Source organism: Stylophora pistillata, chromosome 7, assembly GCF_964205215.1.
Source record: "Stylophora pistillata chromosome 7, jaStyPist1.2, whole genome shotgun sequence".
Taxonomy (NCBI): domain Eukaryota; kingdom Metazoa; phylum Cnidaria; class Anthozoa; order Scleractinia; family Pocilloporidae; genus Stylophora; species Stylophora pistillata.
The window spans coordinates 10,839,816-10,858,936 of record NC_142525.1 but is presented as its reverse complement, the minus strand read 5'-3'; the positions used below and the strand labels follow the sequence as shown (position 1 = coordinate 10,858,936).

Here is a 19,121-nt window from a genome sequence, read left to right as displayed (position 1 = left end):
GTGTCGTATGATAAATCTTACAATATATTGCTGTAGTGACCAGGAGGCAAATGGTTCCAATAACTGACACTATCATCAAGAGTACAGCAAAAGGAAAGAGGAACAAAGCAAAGGATGCGAACGAAGCAAAATTACATATTGAAATGATCACTCCGACAACCCGCTTGTGAGTCACAAGTGCTTGGTATCTAAGATGAAGTTGAATTGCCAGGAGTCTTTCCACACTTAAAGCTACGACATTCAAGAACGAAGCTATTAAAAACAAACTTATAACGACATGGCGTCCCAAGTAGAAGGTACAGTCTGGTTTTTGAAGCCGTAACCATTTTATATATAATGAAATAAAAAATGGTTCCACTATCAAACCAACACCAACATCAGATACAGCAACACTCAGTAGGAATGTTTTTATGTCTTTCGGCAGCGCAGATGTTTTTGCGATTGCATAGATTGTTAAAATGTTCATCGTGATGGCATTGTAACAAATGAAACTGTTCAAAACGTAGTTTACTATAAATGTTGATTGGAGTTTGTCCAACTCTGATACCTTTGGGTAAATCCTGAAAATTACCACACAGTTTCATTCTACCATGATGATCCAGCGCTAAACTGCTTCTTGGTACGTGTTGACGAAGGGCTCTTTGTCATGCATGTCCACAATTCTCTATCACGCCGGTTGACACAAATCATCGCCTCCTACTGACAGTAGCCTCTGCTTAGTTTGGTAATTAAGTTAAAGAAATCTTAATTAAAATTTAAATTCCTAACTGTCATTTTGAAAAGTAATTTAAAAGTTGGTAGGTAATTTGGTGTTGAGCATGATTGTTTTTCGGCGATGGGGTAATTTTGGCGTTTCCTCTTTAATTCTTCAGTAATGGTAGTTCTATCACTGACGCCACTGAGAAATCATTACTCAATTAGGATATATCAACAAAAGTTGAAATGGTAAATTGGCCACCGTAATGATTACAAAAGCTGACGTTTCGAGCGTTAGCCCTTCGTCGGAGTGATTCACTCCGACGAAGGGCTAACGCTCGAAACGTCAGCTTTTGTAATGATTACGGTGGCCAATTTACCATTTCAACTTTTGTTGATTTATCCAAATTATTTCGTTACTCCCACCGACGCAGCCCCAAACAGTTTCTTTCGAAACTATCAGCCATTACTCAATTAGGATTGGCAAAATAAAGTGTTGAAATAACAGCTACGTTGGTTCATTAATATTTAAAGGATAGATCAATATCAACATTTGGGCACAGATCCATAGATAAAAATAACAAGACAATCAAAGGAAAAACCCATCATATCAATGACTATCCGGAAAAGCTATTTTTACATAGCGAGTGAAAAACCACTGGATTTCTGGCAAGTGAGGATTATTATCAACTGGACACATACCAGGATCCCTGGCCGTAAGGTACGAATTAATGATCAATATCATCACATAGGGGTACGTATTCCGACCAGCAATTAGCAAGTGTTGGTTCATAAACATACTGAGAAAAAAGGCAAAAAAAAGGCATTTTAAATCCTTTTATCATCCCGATGAAAGATGATTTGATTTGATAGCTACAACCCTAGACATGGCTTTCAGATCACAACGACAAAACAGCAGAAAATGATCACATATCGCAACCATGTAACCAACAGTACCATACAAGCGTTTTTTCTCGTAACAAGTTTTGACCAAGTCAGTAAGTGTTCCTTTTGTATGTAAAATTAATTGAACTCCATTTGCACTGCATATCACACGCAATTTATTAATTTTCCAACTTTATTGACGCACAGCGGAGCTGTTAAATCAGAATTTAGCAGCATTATCGAACTGAGTAGGTCAATATTGTGGCGGTTTTTACAGCACGGAAACTCTCTTTTCCTATCATAATCCTTACATAATCCTTAATCTCTATGAAAAAAGATAAAATCCTTTTTTCACTGTTAAGGCAAATATTTACACTCTTGAGTTTAAAAACAATGAAAAGTGATAAACGGCACGAGGTTCAATTTTGCTGTTTGCTTAAAACGTCATTCGCAGCCTTTCTGTAAGGTTTTTTTATTTTAATTAAAATGTATTAAAATAAAAGTATGCAGTGAAATACGATTTAGAAAACTTTTTATCCCAATATTAACTTTAATCTTTAATACCATGGCGGCGAACAGAAAAAAACTAAACTTTTTCCAGTCCGCTCTCAATAGTTTTTACACTTATTAAATATTTGCATGAACTATAACTGAGTGAACTAAGTACCGAGGTAGCGGTTGTGGTAAATTAATATCGCCACATTTCTCAATTTAACTTTGAAAATCATTTTTCACTTTACAGTCAATGAATATATTTTAAAAGAAAACTTCGTATGGAGTGGTTATGAATAACGTTAAAGTCGAAAGGCCAAATTTGAAATTCGTGCCTTCAGCCCGCGTTCAACAGTTTTGAACTCTAGAGTGAATATATTTGCCTTACCTGTGAAAAAAAAAATGAAAAAAAGATTTTTTGCTACTATAACAACCATAGAATAAAGTATTATCATAGATAGAGTGAAAAAAACTCAGAGTTCATTTTTTACCTGTCGCCGTTGACGTAGATTATTCGATCGCAGGGAATACCTTTTTGCAATAATTTCCATAAAATCCTCTACAATACAAAATATTAACAGCGTAAAAAACGATCCAAAATAACTCACTTTCGGGTCACATCTACTCCTTTTTTTTAAAGTAAAAGCGTCTGGAAAACTATAAATAACGGAGTAAAATCTGATTTTCTCCATCACTCAACAAGTATTCGCAGGGAATACTTGTTGGGTGATGGAGAAAATTAATACGATGACCTTAGGAGTGATAAGATTATAATTGGCAAAATGATCATACAGTCACACTGGGCTTTTAATAGCGACAATTCATTTATTGAATGCGGAAAGTAATTCAGGATTGCACTGGTCTTCCTTCACCCTGCACTGTGATTGGTTCACACTCTCGACCAATCCGATGTAAAACCAAAAGGATGGCCCTTTCTTGACAATAATTTTTTTGCTCAAGACAGTTTGTGTATTTTCCTATGTTCTGTAACAGTTTTTGTGACAATCATCGTTTATCGAGCTAAGGCTCGAACCGTCACCTTAGAATTTCTTTATTGTGGTTAATTTACCATATTAACTCAGTTGATGAATCCACGCTATCTTGTTCCACTCCCCCACCGACGAGGCATCATGGTTTCTTTAGAAACCGACCCCCTTTCAATATTATTTTAGTTTCAAAACACTCAGTAAAAAAGATATTAACCAGACTAATTAACCCTATGGTCTGATCTTCAGTTTGAGGAAAGTCGTGAAGGGAACTGTTATCGGTACTGGTAGTAGTGAATGACGTGTCAACAACCAGAGCGGAGGTATTCAGAGTCATTACATCTGTACAGCTCGTCGATACGTCAGTCGCTGCTACCTCAGCAACGGTCCTCCCCAGGACTCCTCTCACCCAGACGATCAAAGAAGACATTCGACTGTTACTTATGTGTTGAAACTACTTGAAGTGTTAGGTTGGCCAATTGTCGCTGGATGTGAACTCCAAGTTCTAAACTGAACCTATCAGTAATTATTTTTCCTTTCCACAAGAAGAGGAAATTTCAGTCAATACAAACCTAAAGGAAATAGCTAATTCGTAAAAAAAAAAAATTTCCACATCGAACAATTTCACCACAGTTCAGTAGTTCTTGCGAAACAAAATGTGATTATATATGTGACAAAAAAAAAAAGACTGAATCTCAAGTTTGAATAAAGCCGGTGCATCATGCAGAGAGAAGAACATGATGGAAACAACAGATTAAAGATCCCCATGATGAAATAAAAAATAGTTATTGCATTGAGTCGTGTTTTGTAGACAACTCCTCCGACGAAGAGATTTCCAACCAGGGACAAAACCAAATTCATTAAAACAGAAAGAAAACGTCTGCTAGATTTTATCTGCAGAGACATTTATGCTGCAGCTTAAGTTTGATGTTCTTTTGAACCAGTATTTATGCTGACGAGTCGCCATTTTACTAAGACTCCCTTCCTCATCCCCCTACCTCCCTCCCGTTGTTAGCCTGTGGATAATGCCCCCCCCCCACCTCCCTCCTGTTGTTAGCCTGTTGATAATTCAAGGGTCTTTGAGATATCGTTTAAAAGGTACTTTTTAATTCCTTCAGATTATTTTTACAATGCGGGGTGTCCGCTTCAAATGAATGTAAGACACCCTTCAGCTGAACCTTAAAAATCGTTTTTCACGACACATTTCAATTTCAACGAAATTTAGATATAAGCAAATTTACATTGTGGGAAGGTTAAGAATGACTTACGGCAGACGGCAAAAATTGAACTTCTTGCCGGCAGTTTTCAGCAATTACTACATTAGAGTCGGGAGAGAGAGGGTTCTTTTGCTTTTGTTTGATTATCACTAAAAGAAAGCTGGTCAAAATCAGATTCCTTTTTAACTATTTGCCGTTGCCGTAGACAAGAAGACTTGAGATCGAGATATCCAAGTCGACGGGTAGTATTGAGGCATTTAAAGTTTGTCGGCAGCCCGAGGCTGCCCATGGTCACATAGAAAGTCATACAGCTCACCCACTGTTCTCAAGTCATGTCGCATGACGATAACATCCAGGATGTTAGTGCCTTTTCGAAGGTTATTCACGTCACTTGGTCTCAAATGAAGTTTTCTAGCGAGATCCCATGGCATCCCACCTTGAGCTAAGATGGAGAAAACAAATCCTTTACATTAGCTGTGCGTCTCGAAATGTGACTCGTTCATAATTTAACGCCCTCTAGATCATCAATCATATGCGTGACCTCCTTCATGAACTCCTCGCAGAGACGCACTTATGGACCACTGTTATAAAAAAAAAAAAAATATCTGCAGTATCGTTTCATTTTCTTTTATGGGTCTATGAGATGCATTATTCATCTAAAGAATGGAGAAGGTGCAAAATTATAGACGCCATTAGAAAGAAGAATTTGAAATAAAGGAAGTTGTTCTGTTGCTTCAATATATCCTTCATTTACGCAATAATATCAAGCTTTATCAGATTTTATTGTAATTTGTTACCAAGAGAATGTGAATAGTTTATATTATCTTGCTGAAATTTAGTTCATGTTCCAAACATGCCTTGTGTGTAGCCTGCGAAGCAAGCCCTGGGGGAAAGGAGGGGGGATTGGGGGGAGCGGAAAGTGCGGAGGGGAGAGGGAGGGCTTGCCACAGACCCCACTAACAAACGAAACGCCCCCTTTTTTTCATATTCATATCGTTTTGCATATGTCAATTACCGCCTCTTAAAATTAACCAATCAGAAAGCGCCGTTAGCGAGAGCTCAGTGAACTATGCAAACTGTCAAAACAACAACTAAAACTTGCTCCACGTGAGTGAGAAATGTCAGACGACAAGGAGAATCTGGTATCAAAATCTAAGAGAGGGAGAAAACCAAAAGTTAATCCAGAAGACGTAGTTTTCCGATTTTGTGGAGTACATTTAAGGATTAAATTTGGGAGTGGATTCAAGAGTTTTGTAAACATTTTTAATCAGAGTCAAAGGGAAGAATTTCAGTGTCTTCTCCGATCGCCTTGGAACGGTCGGTTTTCACTTCGAAAATAAGTCGCACATATCTCAGATTATATGCCTTCCTTGTGCAAGAAAAGCTAACAATTTTTGCCAGTTTAATGAATTGTTGAATAAGGCCGCTTCTCAATGTCCGGATTCCCGTGATGTTTCGTCGAAATGAAAGTTCTCAACACCGACAGTAAAAAGTCCAGGTAGAAAGAGCTTACATGTCCGCTCGCCGGCACATGCAAAACCCACATCTAGCAGGGAAGCGTTGTTTGATTCGCCGACGAAAGAATAACCTTCAACTTCAGCGATGGATACAAATTTAAACATTGATGATTTGGATCCAACGTCCATCGGCTTTGCAATGTTGTGGTTAAGGGCAATTTTGAGAATGAAGACGCCATTCTTATCAAGGCCCTGAGCTTGAACAAGTGGATGGCTCCCACAAATATTCTACTTCGACATCGACTCTTGAGGGCAGAACTTCTCAAAATCACCGTCGTCCGCCATTTTCTAAAAGGTACTCGCCACGAAGACTGTTTAGTTCGAGGGTTGATTGACAACGTGTTTCTCTCAGCCAATAAGAAGTTTTCGTCCATACGAGATCGGAAATTTCGTTGGTTAGTGGGGGTCTGTGGCAAGCCCTCCCTCTCCCCTCCGCACTCTCCGCTCACCCCAATCCCCCCTCCTCTCCCCCAGGGCTTGCTTCGCAGGCTACTTGTGTGGGTCTGACAGCGTGTTACAGTGCAAAGGTGTCCATTATAGGAAAGGGGTGACCCCTCAAGATTGCTTGCTCAGTCAGTAAAAATGATCACAAAGGGTATGGGTCACTCGGCTAGCCTAAAGCGCCGAGATCTTAGTAATCTTGGTCACCTTAGCTCGGGATATCGATTACTCGAAAAATTTGTATCGCGACGAATGAACATATCTGGAACATGCAAATGACTTCTATACTTGCTTCCAGGCGATTATTCCACGAAGCGTGACTTACTTTGCAAAAAATTTGATAAATGATCCTTTTTACTTTTCGGGACCTCCTCGATGTGCAAGTCATTAGGCAACCGAGGACCTGAATGAAAAGGAGAAATCGTCATAGAAATAAAAAGTGACTTGGTCTCAGTTGCTTCACACTAAAAAGCATAATTATAATACAGATGCAAATAATTTTCAGCGGTGGTGGCTTTGGTGCGAACACTCATAGCCCAGTTTTCGTAGTTAGAATATTTTCTATCTTGAATTTCACGAGTTGAAGAGAGTTCGGTGTCAAAGACCATTTCACCATTTTGTTTCCGAAGGTACATTGCAATTGGACATCACTGTTTAAAATTCAATCAGATAAGTATCAAGGATAATCTAAGAAAACTATGGTAAACAACAAACCTGTTGCTCCTGGTGGTGTGATCTTCCTTAAGTGATAGAATACGTCCATTCTTTTTAATTTTTTCGCTTTTCTCGCTAAAATACGGATTACTGTTTCGTCCTCTGGGGTTGGATTTCTGAAAAAGCCCAGATCTATTTGTAGGGAACTTTCCAGTTGCTGCATAATAGCTTTTGCACTGCTTGACGATGTTAAAGTAGATTCTGCAAAATCAGAATCCAACAAATAGATGAAATTTTTTTTGCAATACCATGTAATAAACTGTATATGCCAGTCTAGACATTCCTCGTGGTGACCACTCCAAAGTCAATCATTTAGTTTTGCGGGACTGGCCTGCATTCATCCACTTCCTTTCTGAACCTTTCATGGTTTCTAACGTGGTTCTGAACATTTCCATCTCTTTCTTCACTTTAAGAGCTTTATATCCTACAACAATCGAGGATGCACTAGTACTTTGGCTTAAATTCTGACCAAACAGAGGGGTACGTTACACAAGGAAAGGCTATTTTGAAATACTTTCCATCGTAGAAAAAATAACATATCAGCCTCCTCTCTAGTAACCGATCTCGAAAGCCAGCAATTCATTATTTCAGCCACGCTTGACCTTCCCCTGAAATTAAATGCACTAATTTTCCTTTGAAGAGTCATATCAGTAACACGCCCCCATCTGGAGCACTCGATTGTCTGTGTGCTACTTGTTTTAAAAATTGGGCTTTATAATCATTGATAGAATCCGCTTTTGACGTTACTCAATTAATCAATCGCTTAAATAAATTATTAACTGCTCTTTAATAATAATCATAATAATAATAATAATAATAATAGATAGATAGATAGATAGATAGATGGTTTTATTCAAAAACTTAGCAGCCAAAGGGCTGAATTATGTTGTTTTTACAATACTAAGAAAAGATATATATAAAAACTAGACAAAAAAATTACAAAATGTATTTAAAATGTGAAAAAATAATCTATACCTGTATGTATATGTATATGTAAGTGCATAAAAGACAACAAGTTGAATAATCAGATATATTACATAATTACATGTTCATAATTGAGATAATTTTAATTTTAATAAATGATCATAAGACCTTCTCATGGGTATGTATCTCTGAATGGCTCATTTAAGCTGCTCCAATTGTCCATGGCATCTTTGATTAGATCTTCGAACTAGTCTAGCTTTTCAAGTCGGTCTGCTGAGGATAAGCGAATTTTTTTGCTTAGTGAGAATAACAAGGATTTAAATTTTGAGCTTGGTAAGGATATAGAGAAAATTTTTTTTTCCTCTTGTCACGAGGGCGGGACGAAGAAAAAACCCTAAGTTTCCAATTTCGTAGTTGCCTAGCTCACCGTAGAGTTTCTTTTCCACGGTGACAGATCATCGAAACGCTTTTAAAATGTCTTAGGTTCGATTCCTCGTGAGGACCTTTTCTACTGCCCCAAGCTCGCAACAAGACTGATTGATCGCTGCGACATTCCTTGCCTTCCCTTACACTTATTTAACGTTGATAGGAGGGAGATGGCATTACAGACTATGACAATATGAAAAATGTCACCAAATGTGAGGATTTGGCCTTCTGTGAATTCGTCGGTAGTGTTCGAGTGAATATTTGAGGATGTATTTTCACATCCGGCTACATTGTTTGAAGCAATGGCCACACCCAGCTGCCATAAATGTAACAGGGCAGCAATGCAATGATTGTTACTTTTCCCCTTGATATGAATCTTGACACGAAAGCAAGGTTTGTAAGACCGAGATATCTGACACCAACATTTATGGTTACACTTGACCCGAGAAACCGAGGGAGAAGGACGATTTTAATTATCAAAACTCGACGCTAGAGGATGGATGCAACTGTCAGTAAATCATTTTGTTGGAGAACGAATATCACCTTTGTCGAGTCCATATTCAGATGGGGCACTACTTCTGGTTCCTGTTCCGCTATCACAAGGAAGAGTGATTTCGCTGTAGGTCTCCTGAAGATTTTCCAAATATTCTTCTACTCGAACTTTTCTGAGAAATGGTAGAGAATCCTCCGCCAAAAGATCTTTTCTAGTCGCTGTGATCATGTTTCTTCAGGAGGTCTGAATCAGAACTTAATCGACCTTTTAGTCCTCTCTTTTCTTGAAGTTTCATTTCTAAAAATTTATCTTAAAAAAAGCAATATATTGGTGAATTAAGCAGTTTGTTTTCACATCATTTGCAAAAAAGAGCATTGGATGATAATCAAGTTCTCAGACATAAATTATACGCTTTCCTAGTGAGAGCTGACCCACTAGGGGATTGAAGCTCATTTCTGGTAAATTAGGTTTTTTACCCACCACTCAAACATCCATTTCAAATGAGCTTAGAAACAGTATATCGAGTCATTTCAAGTCAGTGCAATTCATTACATGGGGCTGTTTTCGTGGAGGAATTTAGGCTTAGTTCAGACCATAATTAATTTTGTGAAGCTTTTGCTACGTGAAGAAAAAGAAAAACAACTTCTTGAACGTTTCTATAGATTACGAGCAACGACTCTTTCCCAGATCAATCTATCGGTTGCCTAAACAGACAGAAAAAATAGTGTTGTGATTCCCAGGCACTTTTTTCACCGGTGCGACAGAGCAGGCCGAGAAAGAGGAAATCTTGCAAGTCTATAATTTCAATTTCTGTACCACTGTCCTTTCCGTGGAACAAATGTATCCTCGATCATGTAATCAACCATAGTACAACTATGATAACACGAAATGTATGGTTTCTTATTTTTATTCATTTATTTTTTAATATTGGGAAAAGAGAAAAGATTAAAACAAAACACAATTTCTCTTAAGAATTGCCCGATAACTACCCTAGTATCCACTTCGCTCGAGAATTTGCCTGTATATTTCTCTTTTATCAAAGGGAAAATTTATCTGAATCTCTTGCGGTACAGGAAAATCCCCTCCCATATTGAATCCAAAATGAAACAAGATTGAATTACTGAAAATCAGCTGCCGAACAGCAGTCGGAAATTCTGTGGTTAAAGGGCTTGGGCCTCATGATGTGTTCGAATTGATCCCACACGAGGATGGATTATAACGCCAGACGCTATTAGTTACCAATTTTTCTGTTTTTTTTTTTTTTTCTGTTTTCGCTTTAATCACATCTTCTAAGATCCTTATATTCCAATATTGGACATAAAAAAGAGACGCTCTTATTTTCACAACAAGCCACAATGGATGGGATTTAAGGTATGATTACCTTCTGTTTCTGATATCAGCAAATCCAACTTGGCATTTCTGTATTCATCCTTGTCGATGTGCACAGTCAACATCACTTCATCACCTGCCAGCTACTTTATTTCCTCAGTAACCAGGAAGTCCTGTATGTTTGTCTGCGGCGTTTCATCTTGATAACTTTGCCACAATGCGTCAAGATCGGAAACATTTTCTGCTTGAATTGTTAATCGGGTCGATCCTTCACTAATTGCACGTAAGAAATTGCCAAATGGAAGAACAGCTTCGTTGAAGGCATTGACAAATTCTTCCAGACTGTTGCTTTTGCGAAGGACCATCCATGTAGTGACAACCACAGCACCACCAGCAAGCCTTGCGGAAAGTACAATGAGGTGTAATAACTGTTAAGAAAGAAATAGTGATATGTTTTCTAGTCTGTTCCGGGCACTCTGATTCTGGAGTCAAACGAGCTAATGGGGCGAACGAGGGAAAAACGATCGGAAGAACAAGGATAAAAACCCTTCACAGACTCCCTAGGAGTTGTGTTTTTCTTTCAATAAAGGTTGTTGTCTTAATTATGCGACCAAAATGTGATGAATAAGGAACATAATCTTAAGAAATTATCACTACTCAACCAAAAATTAATCAGGTATCGAAATAGGCGTAGGATCGCGCGTTACAATTCTCTGGACTACTGTAACGCTGCCAATTTATGCAGCATTGTCTCCTTATTAGGCGCTATTAACAAGGAATATTTTTGTAGCTTAGAGAATCCACTCATTTTGGTTTACCTCGTTATCAGATCTCTAAACATTATCTCACCTCCTACTAATCTTTCTCCAATGTTTACACCACAAGCCAGAACAGATGCAGCCTGGGCTGATATATAAAACAAGAATTCAGTGAGTTTTAATACAAACCAAAAGTCATTTCAGAGCTGTAATAGTTGCCAACTAGCACTTTGAAAATATCCAAAATAAGAAAATTTATCATTTGCAATCATATACAAGTGGTCTGAGACTTTACATCAATCCGTAGAACAATGTTAATAAAAGTTATTATATGAAAGGTCTGATCGGTCCTCTGAGACTGAAACCCCTTGATTGTTGAGATATTAGACTGAGACACGAGTGACCCTTTCTCTCGTGACATTCTTTTGTAATAATTATGAAACGATCGCCGTAATCATGACCTTTTTGTTTGGTGTAAACGGACACTTCTGAATAAAATTAATTAGATAAGTGTGTCCACTGCCATTGACACAATAAACTTGTTTGGCTTAACCTAATAGATAATTGACTATTTATCAGAAGTTTTGTACGCATAGTCTTAGTCAACTCACTCAAGTGTTTCACAATCCTCGGCGTTTCCGTAGCCCGATTTTAGTTGTGTTCAACTGACACTATTAACATGTATGTCTAAACATTTCAAACACAGTGACGGAAGATTTAACTGATTGCCTTCGAATTTAAGTAGCGAAGGAGGGGTTGTAAAGCTTCAGAAATGTTTCATTAGGAGTGATGTTTCGTTGATAGGTGAGTTTCTTACCTCGTCTTCTTCGTTTACAGTCCTCCCAATCTTTCTTTTCCCTCTCGGCATCTTCTTCCTGTTTTCGTCTGCTCTCGAAATCCTTGATTAGTATACACAAATCCGGTTTCTTTGGCTCATTTACCATTGTTTTTAGGATATCTATCCCCAATTTATTCTGTTGTTCTAATTCTGTGAATAATGCATAAACATTTATGATATTCTCATTTCGTTCGCTTTCGTGGCCTATTAGATTTCGTCTTCTGCAGATTGAACTGAGCCGTTGCAGTTCATTATAATCGTCGAATGCACGACTTACTTGCTCCAGTAATTGTTTGTAGTCCCTTCTCTTAATTTCGAATTTTTCCACTTCTCGATTAAGATCCCATTTTTCGATCCCTAATAATAATAATAATAATAATAATAATAATAATAATAATAATAATAATCATTTTAAACAATATTTAAGGAGGAAGTGCCCGTCACGTAAATACGTGGTTTTCAGGGAGGTCCTCCGTAAAAATAAAAAGTATTAAAAGCTAAAATAAGAAATACAATTGTCACAGATCTAAAACGGCGTATATCTAAAGTTTTATTCATCATTTAAAGTATTTATCCATTAAGAATCTTGTAAGGTTTTCTTTAAAAATTGTGCATGGCATTGGCCTTCTTAACAATACTGGGAGGGACATCCAGTCATTTATAAAACGGAAGTAGGACACCCTCTTTCCGCATTCCGTTTTAGGTTTAGGCTGTCTAGGTAAGTAGCCATTTCTAGTGTTGTAGCCATGCGAACCTCTCAATGTCGATTTAAAACTCTCAAAATGTTGCGGAATGTCTCCTTTGATTGCATTTTCTACGGTGGTACAACGATGAAATAGACGTCTTGCAGCCATAGGGAGCCAATTCAGACACTTCAGAGCTTCTGAAGAAGACATCTTGCCTAGTTTAATTTTCTTCGCAAATTTGTTCTGAAAACTTTGCAATTTTTCCATTTCTGATTTTAGACCGGGTTGATCTCCCCACAATGTGTCGGCATAGTCTAGGTGGGGCAGGACTAGCCCATTGTAGAAGGCTATGCGAGTTCTATTGTCTAACATATGAAATATGCGATTAAACAAAGACAGACGATAACCTAATTTCTTTAGCAAATTGCTGATATGTGGCTTCCAGCTCCATTTTGCATCCGTTGTCACTCCCAGATATTTGAATGACTGCACGCGATCGATTTGTGTACCCTTTGGTTGCAACTCAAAGTCTTCAAATAAGAAAAGCATCCTTTTACTGCCTGCCAGGATAAATTTGGTCTTCTTGACATTTATAGTCAACCTGTTAGCAGTGCACCAGTTACTGATTTCAGTGAATTCACGTTCCAGAGCAATTTGATATTCTTGACGTGTTGATGCGTCACAAAATAGAACAGCATCATTTGCATACAAAATCATCCGGGTCTCTTTAACAGCATTTGGTAGGCTATTAATGTACCCATTAAATAGCAAGGGACCCAAAATGCTGCTTTATGGCACGCCAAGTGTGATGGTATGTGGCTCTGATAATTCTCCGTTTATCAAAACACTTTGCTGTCTATGAGCAAGATATGATCTGAACCATCTTAAAGATCTTTCAGACAGTCCTAAATGCTCGAACTTGCGTAGTAGCATTTTGTGGTTCAGAGAGTCAAACGCCTTGGAAATATCGACAAACAGTAGACCAGTTACTTTACCTTTCTCTATAGATTGAAGAACCCAGTTGTTCAATTGTGAGATATCTTGTTCAGTGCTTTGCCCACGCCTAAAGCCATACTGGTGTTGATACAGAAAATCTAGCTGATGTAGATGGGCATTCAACTGGGAATGCACCACTCTTTCTACGACTTTACTTAAAACTGGCAATACAGAGATAGGCCAATAGTTCTCAACTTGCAGTTTATCATCAGACTTGTATAAAGGAGTAACACTTGCAACTTTCCACAAATCAGGGACAATACCATCGCTAATTGATCTATTCACAAGATAGGTGATGGACGGAGCAAGCTCCGCCTCAGCATCTTTTAGCAGCCTTGATGGAATTCTGTCAAGTCCAGCTGCCTTATTAACTTTCAAAGAATGCAAAATGCTTTGAACAGTGTTCTGTTCAACCCTTTGAAAGTCCAAGATGGATTTGATATCACTCTGCTTGTTTGCTTCTTTCACTGTTTCATATTTCTTCCATGCGCCCTACTCACAGGGCGCAATCGACCAGCAACTTTGCTGCCAATGGCAGCGAAAAACTTGTTGAATTTTGTTGCTACGCTTTTTGGCTCCGATACTAAACGTTTCCCGTCATGTACTTGAAAAGGAGAGCCCCACTGGTTATTGGAACCAATCACGGAGCTTAGCGAGCGCCACATGTCCTTAGGATTCTCAGCTGACTCAATTATATTTTTGTAGTGCAATGCCTCCGCTGATTTTATCTTTCTGTTCGTAAAGTTTTTCAATCTACGATACTCATTCCACTGTTCCTGATTGCCATATCTTTTCACAACTCTTAATACATAGTCTCTTTCAGCCATCAGTTCTTTAAGATCATTATTGATCCAAGGTTTAAACGCATGTTTTGTTCTAATTCTGGAGCATGCTGGCTTGCAACATCAACAGATCCTTTTAACAGATCCTTCAATACATCGAGATGATCAGTTCCTAGAAGATTCCTTTCCTCCATCTTGGTAAGCAATGAAATAACGTCTGTGATGTCGTCTGCGGAGTCATCAGGAAAAGATCTGATGAAGATAAACGTTAATCGTCCGCGTTTCGTTTCCCAATCGATGTCCTCGCCAATTTGATACGATACGTTGAAATACTCGACATAAGACATAGCTGTAGGCTGAGCTTGAAAAGGAATTAATTGGGAGAAAATCGATGACATTGTTCGGATATAACTTGTCAGATTTCTGTTTTCACTTCAGCTTATACACTGTGCACGTGTTATGTAAATTCAGTACTGAGTAACACAATCCTAGACGAGTTTAACCACAACTTAACGCGGGAGTCTAGATCTTAAAGTGTCGATAGGTTTCTAGGTTGTTGGAAAGACCGTGCCAAGATTTTATATTAAGCCACTTTAATCATCGTGAAACCGAATTTTTCACCTATTTTGATGATATTTGTTTAATGGCATCAAAATACACAGAGTGGACTTAACTTATCAAAAGAGTTTTTGTTGTTTACTTGTGTGAAACACTATGTAAACTTCGACTAAATCAGACCGACTATAGAAGAGAGTTAATGTGAGCTCTGAGCCATAATCGTGCAGGGACCACAAAGTGCAACTTAAATCTCCAGTCAGATCCATTAATCGGCACATGAGATGGCACTCACGCAAATTATTTACTGGCGTATCAATGTATTGCTCCTGTTGGCTACTGTAATAACGTTAGCTTTATAACATTTTGACGTCATTGTGTTCGTATAGGCGAAAATCAGTGAAGATGTCTATATATTGACTTGTGGAGGTCAGGGAGCTAGTTACTAGCCTGAAGATTAATCGAGATCTAGAACTGTTCAGTTTGCGACCAGTGGTTAAGATTATAAGATTTGAAAGACATTTAAATCGCTGCTATTTTGACCGGTTGAGGTAAAAATGTATCCTTTATGTCTGCGTACCCTTTTGTGAATGTTGATAACGTTGTCAATATTGTTTTCTCAGCAGTTGAGCTTTGTTTGAAAGAGCGTTGTGAGAAATAGAAGCAAGCCAAGTTTCCGTCGGGATTAATTCTGGTCCTGCAAGATGGCCGAACTATTGCCCAAAAGTTACATCTACAATTATTAAATGTTAACGATTTTGGTTTTTTAAGCTCTAGCAAGGCGAGGCCTCGATAAAAAAAAAAAGCGCCGAGGGCTCTTACAACAAAAGGCATGACATGAGATAGGCGGAATTGTGGAGGAGAAGGGTCGAATTTACTGAGCGTATCAGGCTTGGAGACAAGCAAAAGGAATTCGATCGAGAAACATACCATCTCTTAAAATGATCGCTGAAGACTCAGCAATTTTGTGAATATTGGGCAAAGGACCACCAGTTGTTGTGATAATGAGTCTCTGGATGATTTCCCGGTATTGGACGGCATTATCATACGAGCAGAATAAACTCTAAGCTTGTTTACAATTTTATTGAACACAAAAAGTATGAAACTATTGTTTTAAAAAACTGCGTCTATGAAAATAAGCTTTGACATATGCCTACAACTACCCGAAAAATGCACAACTATCTAGCTCCTCGATTATTTTTTAAACAGAAAAAAAAAAACCGGCGAATAATATTTTTGAGAATCAAATTGAAGCAAGAAGAATAACACAAGCTTTTCATTGTATGACAATACTCAGTAAATTAGTAAATTCGGTTTCTCTGTTTAGGACCGCTCCCTTTTTTATTTCGCCTCCTTGCTTTGCTGATTTTCAGTGAAAGCGCATAATTTTGCTATGATATGTAACAGGTCCCACAGTGTAAACCATTCATGATCTAGAGAATAGTGCCATGGTGTAACCCTAAAATGGACTAGTCCCCGAGACATGTTCTTGCGATTAGCCTTCTCGTGTACGCCAACCTTGAACTTTTGTAGCAAATCTCTTTCACAGCCAATCAAACTTTGACGACATGTGTACTTGACTATACCAGTAGATCTTCAAAGTTTGCATACAAGTGCTTGTCGTACATTTTCATGTTGATCAGCCTCTGCAGGAAAAAAAATAATTATGAGTAGTATAATTAAACTGGATGTAGTCCCTGTTTACGTCATGAACGGCCATCGAAATAAGCTCAGAAAAGCGAGGAAAGTACACTGCAGCTGTACCGCGTTTACATATGTTGTTTCAGTATACCTTTACAGTGAATGTTTACATAAACGGTTGTAAGCGGAGTTTGTTGGTATGTTATTACCAAGAGACTCCGTGAAAAAAACAAAGCGCGAGAAAGGCAATTTTCGTGCAGGGACTTAGCAGAAAAGAAGCCGGCATCCAGTATAATGCTAATAATTATGATGGCACTAAGGCGTGCCCGGACATCTGAAAAAATCTTCGGCAATTTTCCGGAAAGGGAAGTCATGGGTTGTTGTGTTCATCGCGTCTCACCTTGTGCTGCCTTTCCATGTCCTTCAACTGATTTCTTAATTCAGTGAATGTTGGTCTTGCATCCGGGTCATTTTGCCAGCAGCTCATCATGATCTGGTACCTAATATCGATAAAATTTATTAATTAGTACGTATAACCATTCTATAGGTAATAGCTGCTTAGGATTCTTGCTATCAGGATTAAGCAGAAAACAGGAAAGCAAGCGTACAGTCTGTCATCCACGTGTTGCGGTTTTGGCATTCTATATCCCTCCTGAAGTGAGTTTGCAATTTTTCTTCCATCCATTCGTGGATACGGTGAGCCGCCTGAAAAGAAATATTACTGAATCATAATGTTGTTAAAAAGAACGTACTTCTTGTTTCATTTGGTGAAGAATGTTTTCAAAATAGGTTGGAATGATTAACCAAAATCACAGAGTCTCGACAAACTCCATTAGGTGTTACCTATGGTGAAAATCTCGTAAAGGACAACTCCATAGCTCCATCTACAAGGAAGCAAAGCAAGATATAAGTATGGAAGATGACTGGAGGCATCAAAACTACACGAGACAACAACAAATTTTTTTTTTATAAATCATAGAATTCCTGGCCTTATTCTAGGAAAAAGCTGAGAGAGGTAATCATTCAGGGAAATGATTAGATATACTTACACGTCACTTTTGGTGGTATATTTACGATACAACAAGGCTTCATAAGCTGTCCACTTTACCGGAAGTCGACCCTAAAGTTTTTTAGCAGAGATTGATGTTATACTCTTGGCTGTATTGAGAATTGACTAACACGTTTGGTATTAAGGTCCAATCCAAGCATTGCGTGACGGAAATCATAACTCAACTTCACCGCAACATACATTGTGGATAATGATAAAAATGAATATCATGTAACCTTGTAATACCTTTGTTTTTTGTTCATAAATATCTTCCTGTTGCACATCTCTGGCCATTCCAAAATCTGTAACTTTACATATTTCATTTTGCCCAACTAACACATTACGGGCTGCAAGGTCTCGGTGGATTATCTAGGAAAGATTTAACATTGCATCATGTCAGGAGGAAAAAACTATTAAAAGGTTCAGATGAGAACATGGAAATATCCAGCAACCATTATGTCATGCATGTTCCAAATTTTCTTAGCGCTACTACTCCTTCATTTACTGATGGGGAACCAACTTCTTTTTTCAGTATTCAATAGGTGGTTACTTCATGGAACGGTCAGTTGGAGATGTTGACAACATTTCACAGTGTAGCAATTTTTGGAACCCACTTCTTTTCTGTTTTGGTACTAAACTAGTATCGGTTGTGCTAACGGTGAACATGTTAAAAGATGCTCCACGTCACTGTATGTCTACACAGAGGAAACCAAGAAATTTTTCTTTCCATCACCTTTGAAATAGTAAGTGAAGATTAAAAACTGTAAATGAGGGAACATGACAACAGTTTAAGTCGAGGATAAGGTAATCTGCAATGACCCGAAGATTGCCAATTGCAAATTAAAAAGGAAAATAAATAGATGATAGCGTTGCAAATGGAAGGGTTACCCTGCAGGTAAAGCCCTGAGTCAGGCGTCAAGAATACGTTTGCACCTCTGAAGCGTAAAATTTTGAACATATGACTTTGCATCAAAGATGAAAAAAAACAAACAAACAAAAACAAAAAAAACACACACACACACCAAGTCAGCAAGCCACACAAAAATATATTGATTAACTCACAGATTTTGAGGACAAGTAACTCATTCCATCAGCAATTTGCCAGGCAAACTTTATTAGTTGCTGTGACGTCAGGTTTGTTTGCGGTTTGATATCCGGGTCTTTGTAGTATGTGTCATTCAATCCACGGCTCTTTCTCAGGTAACCGAGCAGATCGCCAAAAGGCACATATTCAATCAAAACCAACAGCGGCTCTGAAAGAATTAAACAAGCTAACCGATAAATTACTCTCTAAAAAAAGTAATATTATAAAGCATGACACGACGTTTCCAGAACGTCATTATCAAGTAAACTAAAATAATAAAATCGAGCATATATATAATGAAGCGGTGAATAAATTACAAAACGTTAAAAGTCAAACAAAGAGTTTAGCCCTAATGGAATCGCTCTGGGTGTTTAAATTGGGCCTTATTGTTCTTATGTACAACATTTCATAAACAAGACAATCCCATTTCGTGTCGCATTTTTTAAGCATTCTAAACTGGCTCTCATTGAGTAAGTCAATGTTCCCATGGGCATCTCTCAGGTGGCGACCAATGGCAGAGTATCGATGATCAGCAATGCGTTGAAACAGATGGCGCGTCGTATATCCGACGTAATTTGAATCACACAAATCACATTTAAAACAGTAAACAACA

General features: G+C 38.1%; 1 protein-coding gene and 1 pseudogene across 3 annotated transcripts in view; both read right to left on the bottom strand.

Annotated features, from left to right (window-relative positions):
• Positions 1–4,146: 4,146 nt before the first annotated feature.
• Positions 4,147–14,225, bottom strand: LOC111334849 (uncharacterized; annotated as a pseudogene). Its single transcript, XR_015989180.1, has 11 exons — positions 13,895–14,225; positions 13,398–13,769; positions 11,696–12,073; positions 10,970–11,026; positions 10,173–10,548; positions 8,842–9,088; positions 8,041–8,145; positions 7,238–7,372; positions 6,949–7,155; positions 6,560–6,637; positions 4,147–4,718 (listed from the first exon to the last, which is right to left on the bottom strand). The product of XR_015989180.1 is annotated as an uncharacterized LOC111334849 (transcript).
• Positions 14,226–15,803: 1,578 nt separating this feature from the next.
• Positions 15,804–19,121, bottom strand: part of LOC111334857 (tyrosine kinase receptor Cad96Ca) — a 24,292-nt gene continuing 20,974 nt past the window's right edge. For both annotated transcript variants that reach the window (XM_088728823.1, XM_088728824.1), the window contains 7 exons: positions 18,487–18,677; positions 17,671–17,793; positions 17,426–17,496; positions 17,220–17,260; positions 16,985–17,081; positions 16,777–16,876; positions 15,804–16,381 (listed from right to left, as the gene is read on the bottom strand). In XM_088728823.1, coding sequence (XP_088584949.1) covers positions 16,316–16,381; positions 16,777–16,876; positions 16,985–17,081; positions 17,220–17,260; positions 17,426–17,496; positions 17,671–17,793; positions 18,487–18,677 — 689 coding nt within the window. In that variant the 3' untranslated portion in view covers positions 15,804–16,315. The remainder of the gene's footprint in view (positions 16,382–16,776; positions 16,877–16,984; positions 17,082–17,219; positions 17,261–17,425; positions 17,497–17,670; positions 17,794–18,486; positions 18,678–19,121) is intronic.